The sequence below is a fragment of the Mesoplodon densirostris genome, chromosome 5 (genome assembly GCF_025265405.1).
Source record: "Mesoplodon densirostris isolate mMesDen1 chromosome 5, mMesDen1 primary haplotype, whole genome shotgun sequence".
In the NCBI taxonomy this organism is placed as follows: Eukaryota; Metazoa; Chordata; class Mammalia; order Artiodactyla; family Ziphiidae; genus Mesoplodon; species Mesoplodon densirostris.
The window spans coordinates 106,311,395-106,333,083 of NC_082665.1; the positions used below are offsets into that span (position 1 = coordinate 106,311,395).

General features: G+C 44.7%; 1 protein-coding gene across 6 annotated transcripts in view; it reads right to left on the reverse strand.

The window, feature by feature from the left end:
* The window catches only part of ABCC5 (ATP binding cassette subfamily C member 5), an 89,963-nt gene that overhangs the window by 44,276 nt on the left and 23,998 nt on the right, over positions 1-21,689 (reverse strand). For 4 of the 6 annotated variants that reach the window (XM_060099211.1, XM_060099212.1, XM_060099214.1 and 1 more), the window contains 10 exons: positions 21,151-21,308; positions 20,808-20,963; positions 19,999-20,146; positions 14,951-15,184; positions 14,627-14,800; positions 13,864-14,011; positions 10,904-11,052; positions 10,389-10,496; positions 5,823-6,179; positions 1,894-1,965 (listed from right to left, as the gene is read on the reverse strand). In XM_060099211.1, coding sequence (XP_059955194.1) covers positions 1,894-1,965; positions 5,823-6,179; positions 10,389-10,496; positions 10,904-11,052; positions 13,864-14,011; positions 14,627-14,800; positions 14,951-15,184; positions 19,999-20,146; positions 20,808-20,963; positions 21,151-21,308 — 1,704 coding nt within the window. Of the gene's footprint in view, positions 1-1,893; positions 1,966-5,822; positions 6,180-10,388; positions 10,497-10,903; positions 11,053-13,863; positions 14,012-14,626; positions 14,801-14,950; positions 17,606-19,998; positions 20,147-20,807; positions 20,964-21,150; positions 21,309-21,689 lie in introns of those variants that run through there. The other 2 variants (XM_060099216.1, XM_060099215.1) reach the window with 2 other exon arrangements.

The following is a 21,689-nucleotide window of genomic DNA, read 5'->3' on the forward strand; positions in this document are numbered from 1 at the left end:
ACTGTTCTAATTGAAGGAAGCACAAGCAGAAGGCCCCTGCAGAATTCCCCTGGGGAGTATGCTGTAAAGATTTAGAGCTAGTCCCTGCCTCAAGATAAGTGCAGGTCAACTCATCCACGGAATTAATACAGGCTGTTGGCTACGTCAGCTACTTCTGTAAAATGAGGATCAGAGGGGAAAAAAATTCCAGTCAGACATCAACTAGTACTACTGAGTAGCTACACAATGATGACAGACCCTCCCCTCCAACATGAAAAGACCACATGATGATGAGCCATGTGCTTTGAATTGTGTTTTCAGTTGCAGTGGTGGACATGAGTCTATTTACCCATTTTATGCTCTTTCAGTGTTCCTTGTGGAACCAACAGTAGACGTTTGTCTTGGGTTAGGAATGCTATAGCATGAAACGGTTTCATTAACCAATCTGAACACACAAGTTTGCCCTCTCAAACATGGCAATGCACAGTGTACACACACAGGCCACAACACAGTACCACAACTGCCCCCAAACAGGTAAGTACACTGATAATGCACTCAAGTGTTCAGAACCCCCCTGAGGGTCTAACTGTGGAAATCCAGCTCCCTCGGCTGCTACAGTACAAACACCCCACACTGCAGACCGCCAACAAAGTGTTACACTCTAAAGAAGCAGGGCTGACCGGTATTCCCAGACTCTCTGTCAGAGAGAAGGCTGTCAGGATTTGATCCAGAAGCAAAGACCCACTCATTTTTCAATTTAACTGCTGCCCACTAACCCTCCTTCCCCTTCACTCCACCTGTGTCTCTCATCACTGGCCCTGAAATCTGGCTGATGATCAGAAATTACATAGGAGGTCTTTGGCTTTTTACGAAGACCACTGGCTGAGCCCAACCACTGTACAGCCTCATAAAGCAGAAGCCGGTGTGGGTGGGAAGCTGCACCTCCAGATGATTTGAATATAGGCTTCCTCAGACCACCCCGGGCACCACTGCTCTAGAGGAGAGCCACAACTCCACCAACTGTGACAGTGACGCTGAACAGGACCAAATATTCCACAGACTGGATGCTACAAAACAATCTTCCCCAGCCCCTTCTCCCATTTGTCTAATTTCCTCAATATGGAAAAATGACTCAGAGGACTTCATCCATCAGGAGGAATAACCTTAAGGTTATCCTCATCTCAACCAACAAGTCAAGCTAGTTTAATCCAAATGCTGACAGCCCTCTTCCGGGCCCTCTGAGCACTATTCACTCACTGCCCTGTGCTGTGCTTGTGTGTCTAGAAGGCCTAGCGCCCCAATCAGACCATGGACACTCCTTTTTTTTTTTTTTTTTTGGGCAGCGCTGTGTGGCATGAGGGATCTTAATTCTGCGACCAGGGATCAAACCCACGCCCCCTGCAGTGGGAGCATGGAGTCTTAACCACTGGACCTCCAGGGAAGTCCCAGACCATGGACTCCTTGAGGGCATAATTCTTTCAATGGTTAGGCTGAAAACAGAGTGGGTCTTTACTTCTAGATCAAATCCTGAAGGCTCTCTCTCTGACAGGGAGGCTGGTGAGGCTGGTCCATTTGTTGGCAGTCTGCAGTTTGTCCATCCCTTACCTCTGACATTTCCCAACACACTGTCTGGCATACCTATGGCACTCAGTAAATACATGCTGAATAAAAGAAAGCAAGAGAAACAAATGACTCCAGCTGGGTATCACTCAGTCATTCAGCCCCCTTCCAGATACAGTGCTGTTGTTAAGGGGTAGGAAAGGCAGCAGGCAGGGTATGATACAGACCTAGGGTCATTTTGTTTCCACCTCTCCTGACTCTCTTCAGGAAGTAAGTTCATTTTTCCTGAGACTCTGGCTAAGCAGAATCCAAAGAAAGAAGCAGAAAATGCCAAGGACAATAACAAAATCTTACCTGGCCTAAAATGGATGAAATGAGAGAGGTTTTTCCACTTCCCACACTGCCACAGATTCCAACCAGTTTACCCTGGACAAAGCACACGAGAGAGGAAGGTCGTTAAAGCACTACTGACCATTCATCTCTAGGACTTCGGATTTCTTTGAAGAAAAAAATGTTAACGACAGTCCATCACTATGGGAATGTCATCCTGAGGACCCAGCAAGTCACTTACCTCTTTTCTCCCTCATCAGCCACCCACGTCATAGGGTTTCTGTGGGGATGCACTGAGGTAACAGATGTGTAAGCCTTTTGGAAAAATTAAATATGTGACAGACATTAAGGTATCCCACATCACTTTTAGAAAGGCCAACCCCCTTTCCTACTTTGTTGGTAACCCATGTTTTTTGATAACTTGTTTATCTTTATTGTTGTTTTTGGAAGAGAGGACAGGACTCTTGAAAATTACTTGATTTTCATTTTATTTTATATGATTTTTTTCTCCAGGGTCTATAAATCATTTTCATAAAAATTATGTGCACTGTGCACTGTTGTTTCCATTTTTCTACAAAACACCTCCAAGAATCTGAGGGCGTATTTTTACCATAAATCCCACATGAAAGTGGAAAACCAAGCCTGTGATTAACTGAATATCCTCAGGCAAAATGATGAGTTCTCCATGGGCAGTGTTAAACGTTTTCAAGAACAGACAGGTGATTTTAACAGGGCCACTTGTTCAGCAACACTCTGTTGCCTCAAGACTGGCAGTGAGGAGAGGCATGGAGAGTGGAGGTGTGGAAAGAGCGTGGATGCTGGAGGCAGACAGGTCTTGATTTGAATCCCAGCTCCACCAGCACTTGCCAACTGTGTGGACTTGGTCTTATTACTTAAACGAATACTGTCTTTCTAACTGAGCTTTGAGCAACTTGGAAGGAGCCATCCTTGCAGGACCAAACACAGTGTCTGGTACTTAATAAAAGTATATTGGACAAAGTTTTTGACATGGTTCAGGGGGTTGAAAGATTACAGCCCAGTCATGATGAGGAGACCAAGTCACAGGCTCAGACTCTGCTCAGGTCGGTCAGGTTAACACAGAGAAAACGCTGTTCCGATGACTAAATGGTGACTAAATATGTCAACAATGAAGTAAGTGCCTGGGGCACAGAAGACATCAGGCAAATATTAACTTCCCACCTCTTCTCTAAAGAGGGGGGCTGGGGGAATTGTGGTATCTCTTCAAATAGCTAAAGGTCTGTCATGTGAACGTGGACTGTAAAGGGCAGAAGGAGGATCAATAGATAGAAAGGAGAAGAGTAAATTTCAGCTGATTACAAGGAATAATCCTCTAATAGAGCTGATTAGCAATGTGATATAGTTGCCTCAATCAAGATAATCGTTATTAAATAAGGAGCCTGCTGTTAAAAGTTAATTGAAGTCTGGACTTCCCCGGTGGCGCAGTGGTTAAGAATCTGCCTACCAATGCAGGGGACAGGGGTTCGAGCCCTGGTCCGGGAAGATCCCACATGCTGCGGAGCAACTAAGCCTGTGCGCCACAACTACTGAGCCTGCGCTCTAGAACCCGCGAGCCACAACTACTGAGCCCGTGTGCCGCAACTACTGAAGCCCGTGAGCCTAGAGCCCATGCTCTGCAACAAGAGAAGCCACCATAATGAGAGGCCCGTGCACCGCAATGAAGAGTAGCCCCCGCTCACCGCAACTAGAGAAAGCTCTTGTGCAGCAATGAAGACCCAACACAGCCAAAAATTTAAAAATTAATTAATTAATTATTTTAAAAAGTTAATTGTGGTTAAGAAAACTGACTTGTGTGCCCTCCAATGATGAACCATGCTAGTTGTTTCAGGTGGTCTCATAGAGGACCATCTCCCCCCAGCTCTTGTCTCTAGCTTCCAAGAGCTGGGAGCTTTTTGTTTTCCCTTTAGTCCAGCTCTGGATCTGTGTAACAGGCCTCACACCGCATTAGAACCCCCCTAAGCCCACTTCCAATTAAGTAGATGAACATTCCTTACCACCTCCATTACTACCACCCTTGGTCCAGAAAACTCTTATGTTTTTCCTTCGTTCTTCTCACTTCCCTCCTTGTTTCCCTACACACTCTTCTGAATCCAGAAGCTAGAATGATTCTATTCATACGTAAGTCAGATCACATCACTCTTCTCCTCCAAACCCTCTAACGGCTTCTCTATCCATTCAGAGTAAAGCAGAAATCATTCCAGGAGGCTCTGGCACCCCAAGCCTCTCTGCCCTCAGCGCCCTCCCCTCTCTCCCATGCTCACTCTGCTCTTGTGACAGGCACACTGCACACTCGGGGCCTTCATGCTTCTGTTCCCTCTGCCTGAATGCTCTCCTTCCTCCACATATCCATATGGCTCGCTCCTTCAAGTCTTTGCTCAAATACAGGCATACCTTGGACATACTGTGGGTCTGCTTCCAGACTACCGCAATAAAGCAAACATCGCAATGAAGCGAGTCACACGAATGTTTTGGTTTCCCGTTGTATACATAAGTTATGTTTACGCTACACTTCAGTCTACTAAATGTGCAATTACATTATGTCTAAGAAAAACAATGTAAACACCAATTTAAAAACACTTTATTACTAAAAAATGCTAACCATCATCTGAGTCTTTAACGAGTCATAATCTTTTTGCTGGTGGAGGGTTTGAAATATTTTGAGAATTACCAAAACGTGACAGAGACATGAAGTAAGCAAATGCTGACAGAAAAATGCCAACAGGCTTGCTTGATGCAGGGTTGCCAGAAGCCTTCAATTTGTAACAAATGCATTATGCCTGTTATTACTTTTTTTTTTCTTTTTTTGGCTGGGCCGCATGGCACGTGGGATATTAGTTTAAGTGAGGCCTTCCCTTAAGAGGCCTATTTAAACTGACCACACCTGCTCCCCGCCCAGCAAGCACTCTATCCCCTTTCTTCGTAGCCCTTTTACTTGTTTACCATCTATCTTTGCTCAGAAGAAGGTAAACTCCAGGAGGGCAGGGATTTTGGCCTATTTGGTTTTTCGCTGCTCTATCGACAACTCTATAACAGTGCCTGGCAGGGAGCTGGCACTCAAAAATGGAATGAGTAGATATATATACACCTGGGACCCTCTGGATGCTGCAGCCCTCAACATGGCACTGGCTCCCAGTCATATTCTGTATTTTAAAAGCCTTGAACCTGAAGCGTCTATGGCAGCCACTCGCTATAGGAGGACCTGTGGGAGACTCTAGTCCTGTGTTACCTGGGCTGTGACATCATATACCATAACGATCCTTTACTTACATTAAAAAATAAAGTTACGGGCCTCCCTGGTGGCGCAAGTGGTTGAGAGTCCGCCTGCCGATGCAGGGGATACGGGTTCGTGCCCCGGTCTGGGAGGATCCCATATGCCGCGGAGCGGCTGGGCCCATGAGCCATGGCCGCTGAGCCTGCGCGTCCGGAGCCTGCGCGTCCGGAGCCTGTGCTCCGCAACGGGGGAGGCCACAACAGTGAGAGGCCCGCATACCGCAAAAAAAAAAAAAAAAAAAAAAAAAAAAAGTTACAATAGAATTGCTGAGCACAGCATCACTGAGAGTACCTATTATATGTCAGGTTCCGTGCTATGCACAGCCCAGTGCTAATAAGAAGCTCACACAGAGTTACAATAACTAGAAATAATTATTACAGCTCACATACAACTAAATCCAATCTACTCAGGGCAAAATTGTGGAAAACCCGCTCGAATGCTTCATTTCCTTGCTTATAAAACGAGTATCTCATGAGAGCCGTTGTTATTCATTTCTATTGTTAAATGCCTCGATATCCCTTCTAGAGGTGGAACTGGCCAGATTTGCTCTTTAGTTCAAAACCACCCCCAGAGAGAAAGCCTTTTGCTAAAAGGACTGGCAGCTGCCGACCCCTGCCAGAATAGACACCTGGTAGATGGTTACCTCTTCAATTTCCAAGTCGATGCCGTACAGCGTCCTCTGCAGGCGGAGGCTCCCCAGGTGGGTGTGCCTGCCCTCGTCCTCCTCAGGGCTGGGCCGCTCGTCACTGTCCAGGAGGAGGTGGCCCTTCTGCTCTGCCAGCACTGCCTGATGCTCAGTGGGCTGCAGCTGCCTCACCTTCTCTTTCTTGCCCCTGGCAGCCCTCTTGTCTTTTTTCGTTTTGGGGGTCAGCTTGGGTGAGTTCTGGAGACTGGAGTGGGAGGAGTCCCATGCCAAGGTGGCATTTTTCATCTCTATCGTGATGTGAGGGCTGGCTGGTTTTTTCTTTATCATGTGAACCTCTTCCATTAGAAACAAACTCTGATAGGAGTTGTGAGAGAGGTGCAAAGATGAGACACTGGATCAAGACCAGGGAGACAAGCCTAGGGCGTACACTCACGAAGCAAAACACATCGGGCTATACAGTGGAAGGAAGCTGAAGGGCAAAAGGTAGCTCATTAGTGTAGCCCAGCCTCAGGCCCACAGAGAGGTCAGGGGAGTGTGGGGACACCCTCGGGATGGACAGGGGCCTACTTAACTGGCCCAACACTCGACGCTACCAGTTACATCCTAAACGACTCTTTCCTTTTCCGCCAGTCTAATGTGGACCAAGGGCTATTTAACTGACTGGTCTGCAGCCCCTGTTCTCACTCATGAGTTGCTGAGTAGCAGGTAGTAAAATGCAAGCAGCAGAACCAAAGGGCGGGCACGCTGCTCTCCTGCCCAGACCCTCATCACTCTGTTTGCCTTCCAGACCACTCCTGCAGAACCCCCAAGCCTAGGCACTTCCCTCATGCACATGTCGGGAGGAGAGGCACAGCTGAGATTGTGACCAGGCCTAGCTCGCTCCGGTTAGAAAGGAGTACCTAAGGTTTTACTGACGGCGGAGTACACCTTCTCGCCAACAAGTTCTCATATCTTCCAAGTCCTGCCTCGGAACTTGTGAGAATTCAAAGAAAGGGCTTGCGTGGAAGGGAAGGGTATCTCCCTCAGAAACATCCTTGGGAAGAAAGAAAGACTCTTCCCTCCCACTCATTCCCCAAGTCCCACTGAGTTATATCAGGGGAAGAGAAATGGAATGCTTGAAAAGCTAAGTGTCTCTGAAATTAGATCTGAAACAGTGACCATAATAAACCTCTGCCCAGGACCAACATGTGCCCATGACTTTGAACCCACTTCTGACACCTCCCTTAACCCAGTGATCTTCCCTATAGGGCGCTATCCCGGTTGGATTCCCAGTACGATTAAAATTTTTTTTAAACATTAGAAAGTCTCTAGAGAAAAGATGATTTTTAATGGAAGGACAACTTGCTTAGTTATCGAGAACCCCTAACTATTTTAAATTTTGCAGGTGCTATTAAACGTACCATATAATCCCCTCGCCTAAGAGCAAGCTCTTTCTCCTAAATCCTAAACTCCTAAGCTTGCTCTTTGCATCCCTAAATTGCCAGGTCTCCTATCCATTCCCAATCCCTGATCTTCCCAGAAATGTCATGTTTCTAAATCTCCTAGATAATCTTCACTCTTGGTCAACCTTTAAAAAAAAGTAGGTTTTTTTTTAAAGTTCAGTTTTCTGAAAAGAGCCATTGGTTTCATTTGTTCAGAGCCTTCCTGAGAGACGGGGCTGAGAATAACATGCCAAATATTCTGCCCACCTTCACAGAGTGAAACCATATGCTGACGGAATTCCTATCACTTCTCTCTCCTAAAGAGTTACTAAATGGGTCTTGTAGGCCTCATGCACTGTAAAAACTACGCTAGTGCCTCTGGCTTGCACAGCTCGTCCACACTTTCCCTTCCCATAGGCTCCCTGCAGCCCCGCACTCCTCCCAGGAGGATTTCAGCTTCAGGTCACTCTGCCTGGACATGCTGAGGCACACAAGCGCCCCACACACCTAAATTTATATCTACTTGGATTTGCACCTGCCAGGACAACAGAATCTTGGAGATACATAAACCATAAACCTCAACTTTACATCAAAACACTACTCTCGCTCACTGAAGCAATCAAATCAGAATGTATCTTTTGAGCAGAAGAGGAGACTACTCATAGGGTTGCCAGATAAAATACAGGATGCCTAGTTAAATTTTGATTCCAGATAAATAATGAATAGACTTTTAGTATAAGTACATCTCATGCAGTTATTAACTGGGTGGCCTGTGTTTTCATTTGCTAAACCTGGCAACACTATACTGGTGACTGTCTTATCAGAAAAGTTAGAAGGTGGCTTCTCACTGCCTTTTCTAAAGTTATCATCCTCCCAGAAGTGGAGGCGGTGGCCGGGGGGAGGAGGAGACTGCCAAGAGGAATTAGCTAGAGTGCGACTCATTCTCATGAGGCATACAACAGAGCTGGGGGTGATGTTGCTTCTATTATTAACTCTGAAGCTTCCTGGATAGAGGAAGGATCTATAGCGTGAAAAGCCACCTGCTAAAACAGGTTCTCACTAGTAAGTGAAAAGAAGAGAGCTCTCGAGAAATAAGGGGGTTGGGGTGGTGTGTGAACAAATCTGTACTATAAATTCCTATTCCTTCGTCCAAAATACCACCAAAGCCATTCACTAAAAAGGGCAGAGAAACAAATAGGAGGAAAAATTTATGCTCGAAACATCGGCCTTAGGGGTGGACATTCTGCTTATCACAGATAATTTCAACTGATCTATCTTCAAGTTCACAGACTTTCCTTTGTCACCTGTATTCTGCTACTAAGTCCATTCAATATATTTTCAAATTTTGATTAATATATTTTCTTAGCTTAAAATTTTTTAATTTGGTTATTTTCTATATCTTCTATTTCTCTCCTGAGACTTTCTACCTTTTCATTTCTAAGGTCTTTTTCTGATAATTCCAACATTTGGGTCATCTCAGTATCTAGACTTTCTTTGTATGCAGAGTAATTTTGGATTGTATCCTGGGCATTTTGAATATTATATTATGAGACTCTAGGTCTTGGTTAAATCCTATACAAAATGTTGCATTTTTCTTTTAGGAGGAAATTGATCCATTTAGGATGAGTTCTGGTCTGCTTCCTGTGGGCTATTAAAAACAAGACAACAGGCCCCAAATGGAGTCACTTATGCTAAGCCCCACGTCACCAAACTGAGACTTAACTATAGTTTCTGCTCTCCCAGAAATGGAATATTAAACAAGTCAATCAGGAATCACCTGATCAGCACTAGTTAGGTAACCTGCCTGATAGACCCCTACCAACCCCTAAAGGAAAGTAACCTTGTAATAACCAATGCGATTTTCTGCCTAGAATAACTTCCTTGTTCCTGCTCCCTTCTACCTATAAAAGTCTTTCATTTTGTACAGCTCCTCAGAGTTCCTTCTAGTTGCTAGATTGGATGTTGCCCAATTCATGAATCGCTGAATAAAGCCAATAAGATTTTTTAAATTTACAAAAAAAAAATCTGCCTTCTTCAAAACTAGATATTGTGGGTTCTACAAAATAAGGCTCTGATTACAATTAGACCATTTCTTTTCATGTGGCTCTGGATCTTGGCCTTCTAGCAGCCAGGCTGGGGTGAGGGAGGGCTTAGGGCTAGGGTCAGGGGGCACATTCTTGAGGACTAGCTTTCTTGACCAAACAAAATTCACCTGGTTAACTTTAAACAAGTAAAATATAAATAAATCTTGGGAAGCTATTCTCCATGCTTCTTAAGAGGAAAACCCAATTTGTTTTCTCCTGAACACCTAAGGTGATGATATCAATCCCTCAAACACCTGAGCTTCAAGCCTTCAAGGTTCTGACCTTGCTTTTGTATTGCTCTCAGCAGCCAAGAAGAATTAGCAGGAGCTACTCTCTGCAGTGGCTTTGTCAAGAGAGTCCAGCCACATAAGTGCTGGACTTTTTTTTTTTTTTTAAGTATTAACCACTTTCAAATATCTATCTCCCTCCACCCTCCCAAATATATCTACCTCTTGTATCATGTATTTGTATTATTCTGAAGGCACAAAAAACACAGTCAAGGCACAATCAACTAACCACCTGCAAGGGAAAAAAAAACCCTATTACATACTTAACTGCAGTTCTCAGTATGATCTAGTCTTATGACTATTCCCATGTCACTGCATTACCTGTATCATGAGTGGCAACCACAGGGCAGGGAAAAGAATCAAAAAGAGCTTATTCCCGACAGTATTTTGGTAGAGGTAGATGTAGATGTAGATCAAGGTGAGAAAAAGCTGACAGCCTCCTGATAATTCTAATTGCCTAGGTTTGAATCACTTAAAGACCCAGTAAATTAAAACATATATCCATGTTAGGTCCAGGCAGAAGGGACTAGCTCTGAAGGGGAACACTGAAATTTTGGGAGCCCAGAACTAGGCTGTCTACAAAAGGTAAAAATTCATATTTCTTTGAAAAGGTCCCCTGAGTCTCCTCCACTGCCCCCTTTCTTACCAACTTGCCGAAAGGCTAAAGGTGAAAAAAGCCAAGTGCAGTCAGCCCATGTGGCCCATTGGAATAAAGGCAGCAGTTAGTTTTGCCACAGCTCCTGACTCGGAGGAGGGAAGGGAGCCACTTACCTTAAATCTGTCGACAGCAACGGATGCTTCTGAGAGGGACTTTACTGAGAACGGTGTAACTTTCAAAGCAAAAGTCATGGAATTGAAGACAGTCACCACTGTGAAAGCCTGAAAATAGGAAAAGAGAAGAAACTGAGCCTGATGAGGCTATGCGACTAAAGTAACACGACATCATCAATTTCCTTTCAGGTTTAAGGAGGGCTGTAACTTGACTGTCAAATGTTGGTATGAGTCAGATATATTTCAGCTATATATTTTTTAAGGTAGAGTTTTTGAGACCTCTAATTAAAATTCTCAGTGAATCTGAATCAAACAATGACCTGTATTTTCAGAATTAAACCCAAAGTTGTAAAACAACCCGTACACTTATTTGTGCACTGGGGCTAAATCCCCACTCTTCCACTTCTCAGATTAACTGCATGAATGAAAAAAATCCAAATCTAGTAACCAGAGGACTAGAGCATCTCTATATGTGGTATTTCTAAAACGTCCCCAAGCCCTGAGGGCTCACTGACCTGTGCTGCTGTCAGATCAAAGCCAAGGGTCATGTGAACAGAGAAGGTCACAACACTGGCGATCACCATCACAATGGGAGCCACACCGACGGTGATGCTCTGAAAGTACCCGGCTTTTTCCAACATCCGACGTTCCTCCTCTCGGATTTCTAAGAATAAAAAGCAAGCCAGTTTCTAAAAAGCAAGTCGAAAGAAACCATGGGATATTGCTCCTCTGTCACCAAACGAGAAATGATAGGTCTTCAGCCACCATAGGTTTTAAAACGACCCTGTAACATTTATGATGCAAAAAAGTAGGCCAATATGGCCATCAATTACAATCACAAAAGCTGGCACACAAGCTTGAGGTTTGAAATGGATCAAGGCACAGCAATGAATCTAACAGAAAACAGTCACTACTTCTCAGTACAATGATCATCTTCTGCCTTAGTCTAATTCTTTTTGCAAATTTCTTTTGTTTAGAAGGAATGAACACATTAATCATATCTGCTAGTGGCAGTTTTGTTTGCTTCCCTGGTTGTTTATTTCTAGGTTAGGTACTTATAAGAAAGACTATACAACGATAATGGAGAATTTAAAAGGAACTAAGATTTACTAGGGTGCCTACTGTATGTTGGTGCTAGAATAGAGGCTTTCACACAAAAAGCAGTAAGGGTGATTGGAAGATGAGTGAAATACAATTTTTGTAAGCAGAATGATGTTTCTTAAATATTTATAAAACTGACAACCTTATTAACAGAGCAACCATGGAGTACAAAAGACCAGGGAGTAAGAAGTATGACAATAAAGCAGTGAGGTATTTTCAAAAAATTTTCAAAAATAAAAGCAATTTTTCTAGGAGACTATGAACTGACCTTTAAAGGTATTACCACTGTCCCAAACACTGGGAAATATATTGAGAGCCAGCTCTCAAGTCATACTTTTAAAAATTCAACTCACTGCTTTAACATGTATCACATAACTTGCCCAAGTCTATAATGAGCAAGAATGCTCTTTTCAAGCTAAAACACACAGGTAAAGATACCAAAGTCAGGGGCTGAAGGATGAGTGAAGTCTCAGAAAGAAGATTATAAAACTGAGAAAATTAGAATCTGAGAGCCGGAAGGGACCATCATTGGTGACCCTGCCAACAGGCTTGGCAGATGTCCTGTTAGCACCCAATTGTTCCATTCTATTGGCAACAAAGTCACTACTTAAAGAAGGAGCCTAATCCACTGCTGGATGCATCTGACCACTCATAATTAAAGTTTATGAAGTGGACACAATGTTCCTGAAGGTTTAGTCAACAAACCAAGCAGTGAAAATAAAACAGCTTCCTTGATCTGAACACTGTATTTCTATTCAACCCAAAATTGCACCAACTTTTAAACTTCTTTTTACTTTTTTATTTTTTGGCCACACCACGCAGCATGTGGGATCTTAGTTCCCCGACCAGGAACGGAACCACGCCCCCTGCGGTGGAAGCGCGAAGTCTTAACCACTAGACCGCAGGGAAGTCCCCTGCACCTACTTTTTAACTGGATAATATTCAGGTTAGCTCACTGTGAGATTATGGTCAATGAACAGCCATATCTTTTATATTTAAATGAAATTTAAATGCAACTATATCTTCTCATTTGAACTCTAAAGTGCCTTTAAATATTTATTTATTTATTTATTTATTTATTTATTTATTTATGGCTGTGTTGGGTCTTCGTTGCTGCGAGGCATTCTCTAGTTGCAGCGAGCGGGGGCTGCTCTTCGTTGTGGTGCGTGGGCTTCTCATGGCATTGGCTTCTCTTGTTGCAGAGCACGGGTTCTAGCTGCGTGGGCTTCAGTAGTTGTGGCACACGGGCTCAGTAGTTGTGGCTTGTGGGCTCTAGAGTGCAGGCTCAGTAGTTGTGGCGCACGGGCTTAGTTGCTCCATGGCGTGTGGGATCTTCCCAGACCAGGGCTTGAACCCGTGTCCCCTGCATTGGCAGGCGGATTCTTAACCACTGTGCCACCAGGGAAGTCCCCTAAAGTGCCTTTAAATATATTTTTCTTAAATTAACCTTTTTTAGGGCCCAAGATTTCAATTTTTGTTGAGATCTTTTGGAATGCCCAGCTAATGTGCTAATTATTCCTCCAAACTTTGTGGCATTTACATACGACATGTATATGTCTGCAATGAATTTACGGATCAGGATCGGGACAGGCACTGAGAACCCTGTGACTCAACACAAATCAATTATTTGAAAAGAAACCAAATTAAAAAACCCCTGTGAGTGAGTGACAGAGCGAGGTCCAGAGTCCAGCTGTCCTGACCTCCAGCCTAGCCCTTCTCCCAGCACGACCCCCAGGGTCTCACACCCACCTACCCGTAGTGCGCATGCACACACAGAGTGGTGGGGGCAGAAGCGGAGCTCTCAGCAGCCACTTGATACTGTTTTCTGTGATGTCCTCATGGCCAGACCAGAAAATTATGGGCTGGATGGGAGTATAGATAGAGGGCTTTTTTTTTTTTTTTTTTTTGCTGTACGCGGGCCTCTCACTGTGTGGCCTCCCCCATTGCGGAGCACAGGCTCCGGACGCACAGGCCCAGCGGCCATGGCTCACGGGCCCAGCCTCTCCGCGGCATGTGGGATCTTCCCAGACCGGGGCACGAACCCGTATCCCCTGCATCGGCAGGCGGACTCTCAACCACTGCGCCACCAGGGAAGCCCTAGATAGAGGGCTTTGAAACTGAATGAATTACTCATAACCAGCTGAGTTATCTTGGGAAAAATCACAATTTCCTCAGGTCTCAATTTCCTCATTTGTGAGATGAGGTTATGGGTGCCAGTCTCTAAGATCCCTATCAACGTAAAGCTCATAGGCTATTATAAGAACATAAGGTATTATGATCCTACGACATTAGGATTTCCAGTAGCTAATGTGCTCAAGAAGCACAGAAGCCAACATCCTTCTACCATATACACATATGAAGTCTTTAAACTCACTTTGTACACTCTGACAGAATGCTTTGACCCAGGCATACATTTTAATAAATTTAATGTAGGTAAGGACTTCATTCATCTTCTGGACACGGTCATCTGTGACGGTCACACATTTTCTCCTGAAATATGCAGTGATCCGTGATACAAACATCTGAAAGGAAAAGCGATGTCATGCCAAATCAGAGTTTATTCAGAGTTAGAACTGTCTAGTCTTTCTGGGAGATAAATCCGCTTAAGATTATTATAAATAAAGTGAGCATCCCGTAGTTGTACTGCTTTTTAATAAAAGTGGTCTATTAAATGATAATCAAATCGTATTTGACTCTTACTTATCCTTTGGAAGAAAGTTAAGGCAAGTAAACATTTGTCCTCAGAGTAATCACAGATATCTATGCTACCAAAGGGAAGCGGGAGAGCCATATCAGTTAGCATCACCTTGAGGTGGCGAGACTCAACCTCTCCTGTGTTACCTGGGGGAAGCAGGGTTCACCTGCTGACCTCCTTCACTCACACTCCCTCTTTTTAAATCTCACTTAGGAGCTACTGCCTTTATTCAAGTGACCTCTGATGTCCTCTGAAGTCAAAATGCTGCCTGTATGGATTGAACACTGTCTAGCTCTTTCCAGACATTTCCAAACCAGGTACCTGTTTAAAGGAAATTTCCAATCTAAGATGTGACACCTCGGTGGTGCCTACTATATATAGCCCAGTGGAAGTAACTCATCTGAGGAGAAGCTGCCAAAATACGGTAAGGAGGCTTACTCACCATTGCAGGATAAAAGAGGATAAAAACAGCTGATCCCAGGAAGCCTGTTGGTCCCAGAATAATTACATTATAAATCATGCCCAAGATGGCAATAACAGGTCCTCCAGCCAACAAGCTGCCAACGGCAGCTGCCTCGAACATCCTCTGTCCATCGTTGGAGCACAGGTTGATGAGCTACGAGACACAAAGAGCAGTGAGTGGACACTGCGAGGACGCAGGCACCGCCTCAGGAGGAAGAGGGAGGACAGAACGGAGACCCAAGGTAAGGAAAGAGCTCAGCTTGGGAGCTTTCTCTCTGCCCTGGAGCAAACACCCCTCGCTCACCTCACCCACGGACTTCTCCTTAATGTTCTTCAGCTTAAGGATCTTCTTAAACGCCATAGTCAGGATGGCCCCCCGCAAGCGGACCCCAGTTCGGTAATTCAATGCCCATGTCAGTGCAAGTGACCAAGAACGCACGACTTCTGTCAGGAGGAGGCCCAGGACTAACAGCAAGCTGTACTGGAGGTTAGACTCTGTGGCCTGGGTGTACTCCAGGAGGTGTTTCACCACGAAGGCCTACAGGGAGAAACACACACCACCGTCAGCTTCTCCACGGCACTCACACGCCACGCCACAGTTTTATGTTAAGTTAGAAAGAGGAGGCAGCTCCACTGTACAGTGATAAGTGCCTTAGGCAGAGAAAGACCTTCTCGGAGGACCGACTATTGCTGACGGTCCACCTGCAGCTATTTACGCAGGGCAATTGGCAGGAGGTAGGTCTAATTTGAAACTTTCTTCCTTCAGGACACCACCAAAACCCATACTCTTTCTAATGTAACATAAACCTGTCCATGAGCTGAAATTCATTCTCAACACACGGTCATTAAAAAGTATATATTTGACCTTATTCCAGTATCTCCACACAATGATACATTTCTTTACATGAAATTAAGACCCTTTTTTTTTTTTTGGATCGTTTCAAACGTGCTTATTTGATAAAAAGGAACAGTGTACCTACAGTTGGACTGGGGAAGAGTGAGAAGTGCATTTGCAAAACATTCCTGAAAATAAACATCAGCAGTTTAATAGTGCAGAAGAGAGCAAACAAAGCTGACTATTCAAAATCCAGAGACCCTCCCAAGGGCCCTCCCACACTCCCCGCTCCCTCCCAAAAACAAAAACATGTTACCTCAGGTAGCACATGTCTAACACCACCTGCAGGGAGGGAAGGCAGCAGCCCCCAAGAACCACCGAGTGCCACCTCCAGCTCTGAGGTCCTGCAACGCCGGAGCACACACTCACACGAGGCACATTCAGCAACAGGATTAAATACCAGGAAGTGGGAGGTAATGTACTTTTATTGAAAATGAAAAAAATAAAAAGTACCATCTTCAAAGAGCATCTCACAGACACTGTACAACAGGAGGAGCATTGCGGTAACATACATGGGAACATACAGAGTCGAGTTATACAGGGCTAGCCAGCCAACAGGTCTGGCCTCGACTGTTGTTTTAACTACACACAGTGGAAATTACAGCATAGAACCAATATCTGTTTCCAGAGTCCGGAATAGCACATCAAGCTGACAGCACTTAATCGGTTAGGGCTCGTGAAGTTGCAGTTAGCCTGCAATAGAGGAGATTCTCCAGGAATAAAGACCTTGCTGCTAAGGAAAGAGAATTAAAAAAACAAAAAACAAAACTGAAAACTCCCCAAAGAGTTGACTCTGCTTAAAATCACTGGTGCTATTGGTTCACTAGGCTGTGAGGGATGACCTCTGCTCTGGAGGGAATACAAAAATCTAGGCCTCAAGGAAAAACGGGTGGCATCCTTTGGAGTCTTTTCGAGTCCTTGCAGCTAAAGTTGATCTTGCCAAAAATGAAACAAAACAAACCACAACAAAAGAAAGCCAAATCAATCCCCCTCCCCGAAGGAAGAAAATAAAATTAAGGAGAAACCCATTCACCCATCTACACCGATCCTTATAGCAAAGGGTACTGTAGCTGGAAACCAGCGGTTGAGTGACAGACAAAAATGGAGGCCAGAAGCAATTGTCCTGAAGCAGCTAATGCTGAATTCCAGAACCCAGACTCTCTCTGGGTAAATCGGTATTTCTTGTTTTTCCTGAGAGGAAATTAATATCAGATGTCGACTAGATTCTAAGAGATTCCCACCAATCAGATTTATGTCAAGTCTCAGTAAATAACCTGATCAAATAAATAGGAGATTTCAGATTCCAAGAACTATTGTATCCCATCTCTCCCCTCCCTCGGATTTTTAGGTTTTATATCCATTGCTTGGGTCACCACTGCATACAGCTGGGTTGTTGGTTTACTAGCAAGAAGATTGGCTTCTTTTCCAGTATGCAATCCAAAATGTGGAACTGAGTCACTGAGTGGCAGGGTCAAAACCCCATTTTCCTCACGTGAAGCAACTCAGTAAGATGGCGGTGCAGTAAAGCATTTTCTCACACACCTCGGCACTGACGGAGCAGTCTCCAAAGGAAGGCGTGAAAGGACAGCAGGTTGTAGTTTGGGGTTCCTTCCTTCCCATACCTTTATTGTGCCATTTTTCAGCACCAGGTAATAGCATTAGTACCTCCCAGAGAGGAGGAGCAGGGGGAAGGTAAAAGACAAAATGAATGCTTACACTATGCAAAACTTTCAAAGGGGAGGGAAAAGAGGAAACAGCAGATTAAAGAATTTCCAACACATAGGGGGTTTTTAAAAAACAATTACATTTCAAACCATTTTGTATGGAACAAAGGAAAAAAAAAGGTTTTCATGAAAAATCTAACCAAAATTTCGTTTTAAAAGGTTACAAATCAATCATTTAAATTTAAACAAACTGGGAGAAAATCGAGACTGTCAGCATAGTTGTCTGGCTGTGGAAAGCATTCCCAGTGAATAAACATTACCTTACCTGAACTCTTGGCGAGAGATTCTGCCCAGCTTGACTCTCTCATTCTGACCGCAGAATACAGCCATCCTGAAAATTCTAAAGAACAGCTTCTGTCACTGGTTCCACTACAGAGACACTCCCCCCAAATCCAGATCCTGACAGCATCAAGCAAGCTGCAGCTGGAGAGAGGTTGGAAGGGTGGGAAACTTACCTCTCTAGAGGCTTTTCACTGTCCTTTCCCCAAAAGGCCCGTGAGCAGAGTTAGCATTCACCAAGAGATAGCACTGCAGGAGGGAGCCGTCTCTTGCAGATCTACAGGGCGGATGCTAATTCTTTACACACAAATCATAGGTCAGGCCTGGTCTTTTAAAACTGTTTTAATCCAAGAAGGCCACAAATCATCTCTGCAAGTTTAGCAGTTTGGTCACTCATCGTAGGTCAGCACCATACCCTTAGAGATTCTGGCTCTCCATTAAACACTACGGTGACCCTTGGACACCGTGTACAGACCACTGGTCCACTGGCGTCACTGAAACCTTAGATCATCTTGATCATTAATGTCCAGCCCCAGCTGGCCAACAGTTAAAAAACAAAACAAAACAAAGTCACTTGATTGTGTTTTATTTGCTCTGCATACGGCTACCAAGGTTCAGTGAGACCTGAGGGGAGATTAAAAAAATATATGGTATCTGGGGAGTCAGATCTTACGAAGATTTCTGTAAGAACAGACTAAGCCAGTTTGAAAGCCTTGCCATATTAGAAAATGTGCAAAAATCTAAAATGGATGTTCTTCCAGGGGATTTAAATCCACAGATGGAAGGTATGCTCATTGCTAAGACTAATCTCAAACCCGATCCTTCAAATTTCCAATTAAAAAGAAATCTGTCAGAATTAGAGCTCCAAAAAAGTTTTCATTGCTGACAATTTGAAATCTTTTTTTATTAATTAGAGACACTGTGGATGGGACCATTGCTTTCTTGATTGTTCTAGGGGAAAATCTCCCAAAATAACACAGGCCTTAAGGTGCTCTTCCTTAAGAGGGTGGAGAAAAGGAAAAGCGTGCTGCTGTTTTCCTATTAAAGGAAGGCTCTCAGCTTTCCCTGGCATCTAGAAGAGTTTACTAGAGATTAGTATTCCAGTGTGCTGTGCCTTAAAAGAGAGATAAAGGAGTATGCAGATGCTCAAGTGAGTGACTGTAAGGCCCCCCAAGCTGAACAAGCATAAGAAACCTTTTTTTCCCAAGTAAAAAATTAAAATCCCAACAATCTATGGAATTTGGGGGGGGGGGAGGTGGGAAGATCCAATTAAATTCTTGCGTTGGCCAAATGGAATCAAGGAAGCCTGTATACCGTTCTACCCAGCTGCAAGAATTCTTCCAAAGATCAGAGCAGCCACCAGCCCTGTAGTGAAACAATGACAGAAGCTCTTCTTGGGGGAAGCTGGTCCTATGAAAACGTTTGCCATTTTGGTCAGTGACATGATATTCAGTTACATGGTCCCTCTTACTTAAAACTTATACAAAAGTATGTTAGTTGGTCAATTAATAAGAAACCCAATACCAGAAAAGTAGTGTTCTCTGCTCCAGAAAAGAGATCAAAACTTTAAAAAGGCATCAGACATTAAAAACAAAAACAAACGAACAAACAAAAAAACATAACAGAAAAACTGCAAATTAGTTTTACCTAATCACCATGCACCTTAGGCCCATACTTACCAAAACCATGAACCTCCAGCTTACCCACACACGGAAAACGCACAGAATAAGGAGTACTACGGCTCCGATGCCTCAAGGCAAATATGTAGAGAATAGATTTAATCAAAGTCTCAAGTGTAAGGCAGCACAGCAGGTGCAAGAAACAGGTGTCCAGAAAACAGCATGACCGTCACTCTTCTCCCCTACTCTGCTTCAGCAACACTAGGAAAACCAGGGCTGCAACCCCAACACCTGCCACACGGTTTACACCATAAACCAGAACTTGAAATGGACTTCAGGTTAGCCTCTAAGAACCTCAACAGTCCTCCAGCTTCTTGAGGGCTCATGTGCCACAGAACCGTCAAACGTGTGACAACTCTGCCCCCAGACCTTCAGTGTGTCACCAGCACCAACGCAACAGCCTACGCCACACAACACTGCTCTCGGCTGCTCACGGAACTGTGAGACACCTTTCCCGAACCGGGACTGTCGTTTCGTGTCGATAAGCCGCAAAGCAGCGGCTCTGGGCAGAGCTGGAGTCATTCAGCTTCACCCCCACCCCAGGGAAGCAAGCCAGGTCTGCTCCTCCTCTGGCAACGCGGCCCCCTCCTCCTTCCAGTTCTCACAAACCACCATTCACCCCAACATCAACTGCGCCCTTGCAACAGACCTGGAGGTATCTCTAAGGTTGCTAGCTAGCCCAAAGGTGAGGGCGACCCCTGCAACAGAACAAGAAGGTTACAGCTGGCCATGGCTGGGGCCCTGGAGACTGTCAGGAAGGATGGTTAGGACTTACTGGTCCACTGAAGCCAGCCAGCTGCGTGATCATCAGGCACACGATGGAGAGGATGAGCCTGGTGCGGCAGAAGGTCCACACAACCCTCCGGAGGGAAGCAGCGTCTGGCCCAACTTCATGCAGCTCTTCTTGCCACAGTCTCTCTAGTCTTAACAAGGGCACATGTCCTCCGTCACACATCTCCCCAGGGAATACGCACACCCCTGCCCCACCCCCGCAGCCTCCCTCCTGCCACCATTCACACCAGTCTCTCCTTTCAAGTTATGTACAGTCTTCACCTTCTGGGGAAGAAAGACCTTTCCTGGGTAACTACATATTTACCCTGTATAGGGAGCCTCTCAGGATTCAGAAAATGATGAGAACGAAAGTCTTTCCTTCCACCCAGAAAAATTATCCCTGAATAGAATCTGCCTGTGGATAAGAACTTCCTTCCTCAAGGGTCCCCAACCCTTTCTGAAGGATCCTGTGGTAAAATGTAGAGTCGTAACTAGATTTTAATCATGACCATCGGCTACCACAAAAATGTATTCTGTCACAAGGCAGCAACATAATCTCCCTGCAGACTCAGGAAGAGAAGCGGGGCTGAGAGAGAGAGAGAAAGCCCGTGGTTAAAACAGGATTAAAGATGATATAGGAGATAAGGCAGAAGAGCAAAGGGAAAGTCACCCCCAGGCTACCCTCCCTCCACAGGATAGCTCAGATCCTAAAAGGACACAGAGCTCTGGACTTGACACTGCCGGACCCACACTCCTAGCTCAGGCCCTACACAACCAGTACGTGGGAGATGAAGGTGGATCAGAGACGCCTACCTTCTACAGTTCACCTCGGAAGACTCGTACTTGGACAAAGACCACACGTCCTCCATTGAGAGCTCCCCCTTCTTGTAGGCTATGCGAGCCAGAGGAGAAAGCCAAGAAAAAGTCATACAGGAGAAGAGCCCAGCATTGTCCACTGGGTGCTGGTGTCTGAGGAAAGAAAACCCAAAGCACAAAATTGTCAACACACGTGGAGAGGCTAGCCAACACTTACGGTACAATGTTTAGTATACAGAACTCCTGGCTAAACCCAGGTTTTCCCCAAATAGTCTAATCTTAGCCTGAATTTTTTTTTTGGTGCTTCACAGACAAGCCACTAACCAGCAGAACCTCTTACTTGGAAGTGGTCCGGATGGGCTTCAGAGCACTTAAGCTATGATGGTACTTTCCCTTGGGATGTTCCTCATCCAGGATTCTGAGCTGAGAATGCATGGAGGCATCCAGGGAAAGGCCCTCAGCTCGGGCTGCTGCTTCCAAGGCATCTTGGCAATCCAGCTGTTTCAACAGATAGGGAGGGAAGGCAAAAGCACAATTAATGAACATTAGAAAAACAGAGAGTACCAAATCTACCTGACATAACAGCTCAAACTGCAAACCAGATTCATCTTACCTAAGAAATCCCAAGGGTCAGTAGGTTAAACACTAACTTGTATGATATGAACTTGCTAAGGAACATTAAGCCAGATACTTAAAATTTCTAAACTAATAGACTTCATTTTTTTGAGTACTTTCAGAAAAATTGAGCAGAAAGTACAGAGAGTTCCCATATACCTCCTCACCTCCCCCCTCTCCTCCCCCTGTTTCCTCCATAATTAACATCTTGCATGAGTGTGCTACATTTGTCACAACTGACAGCCCAATACTGATATATTATCA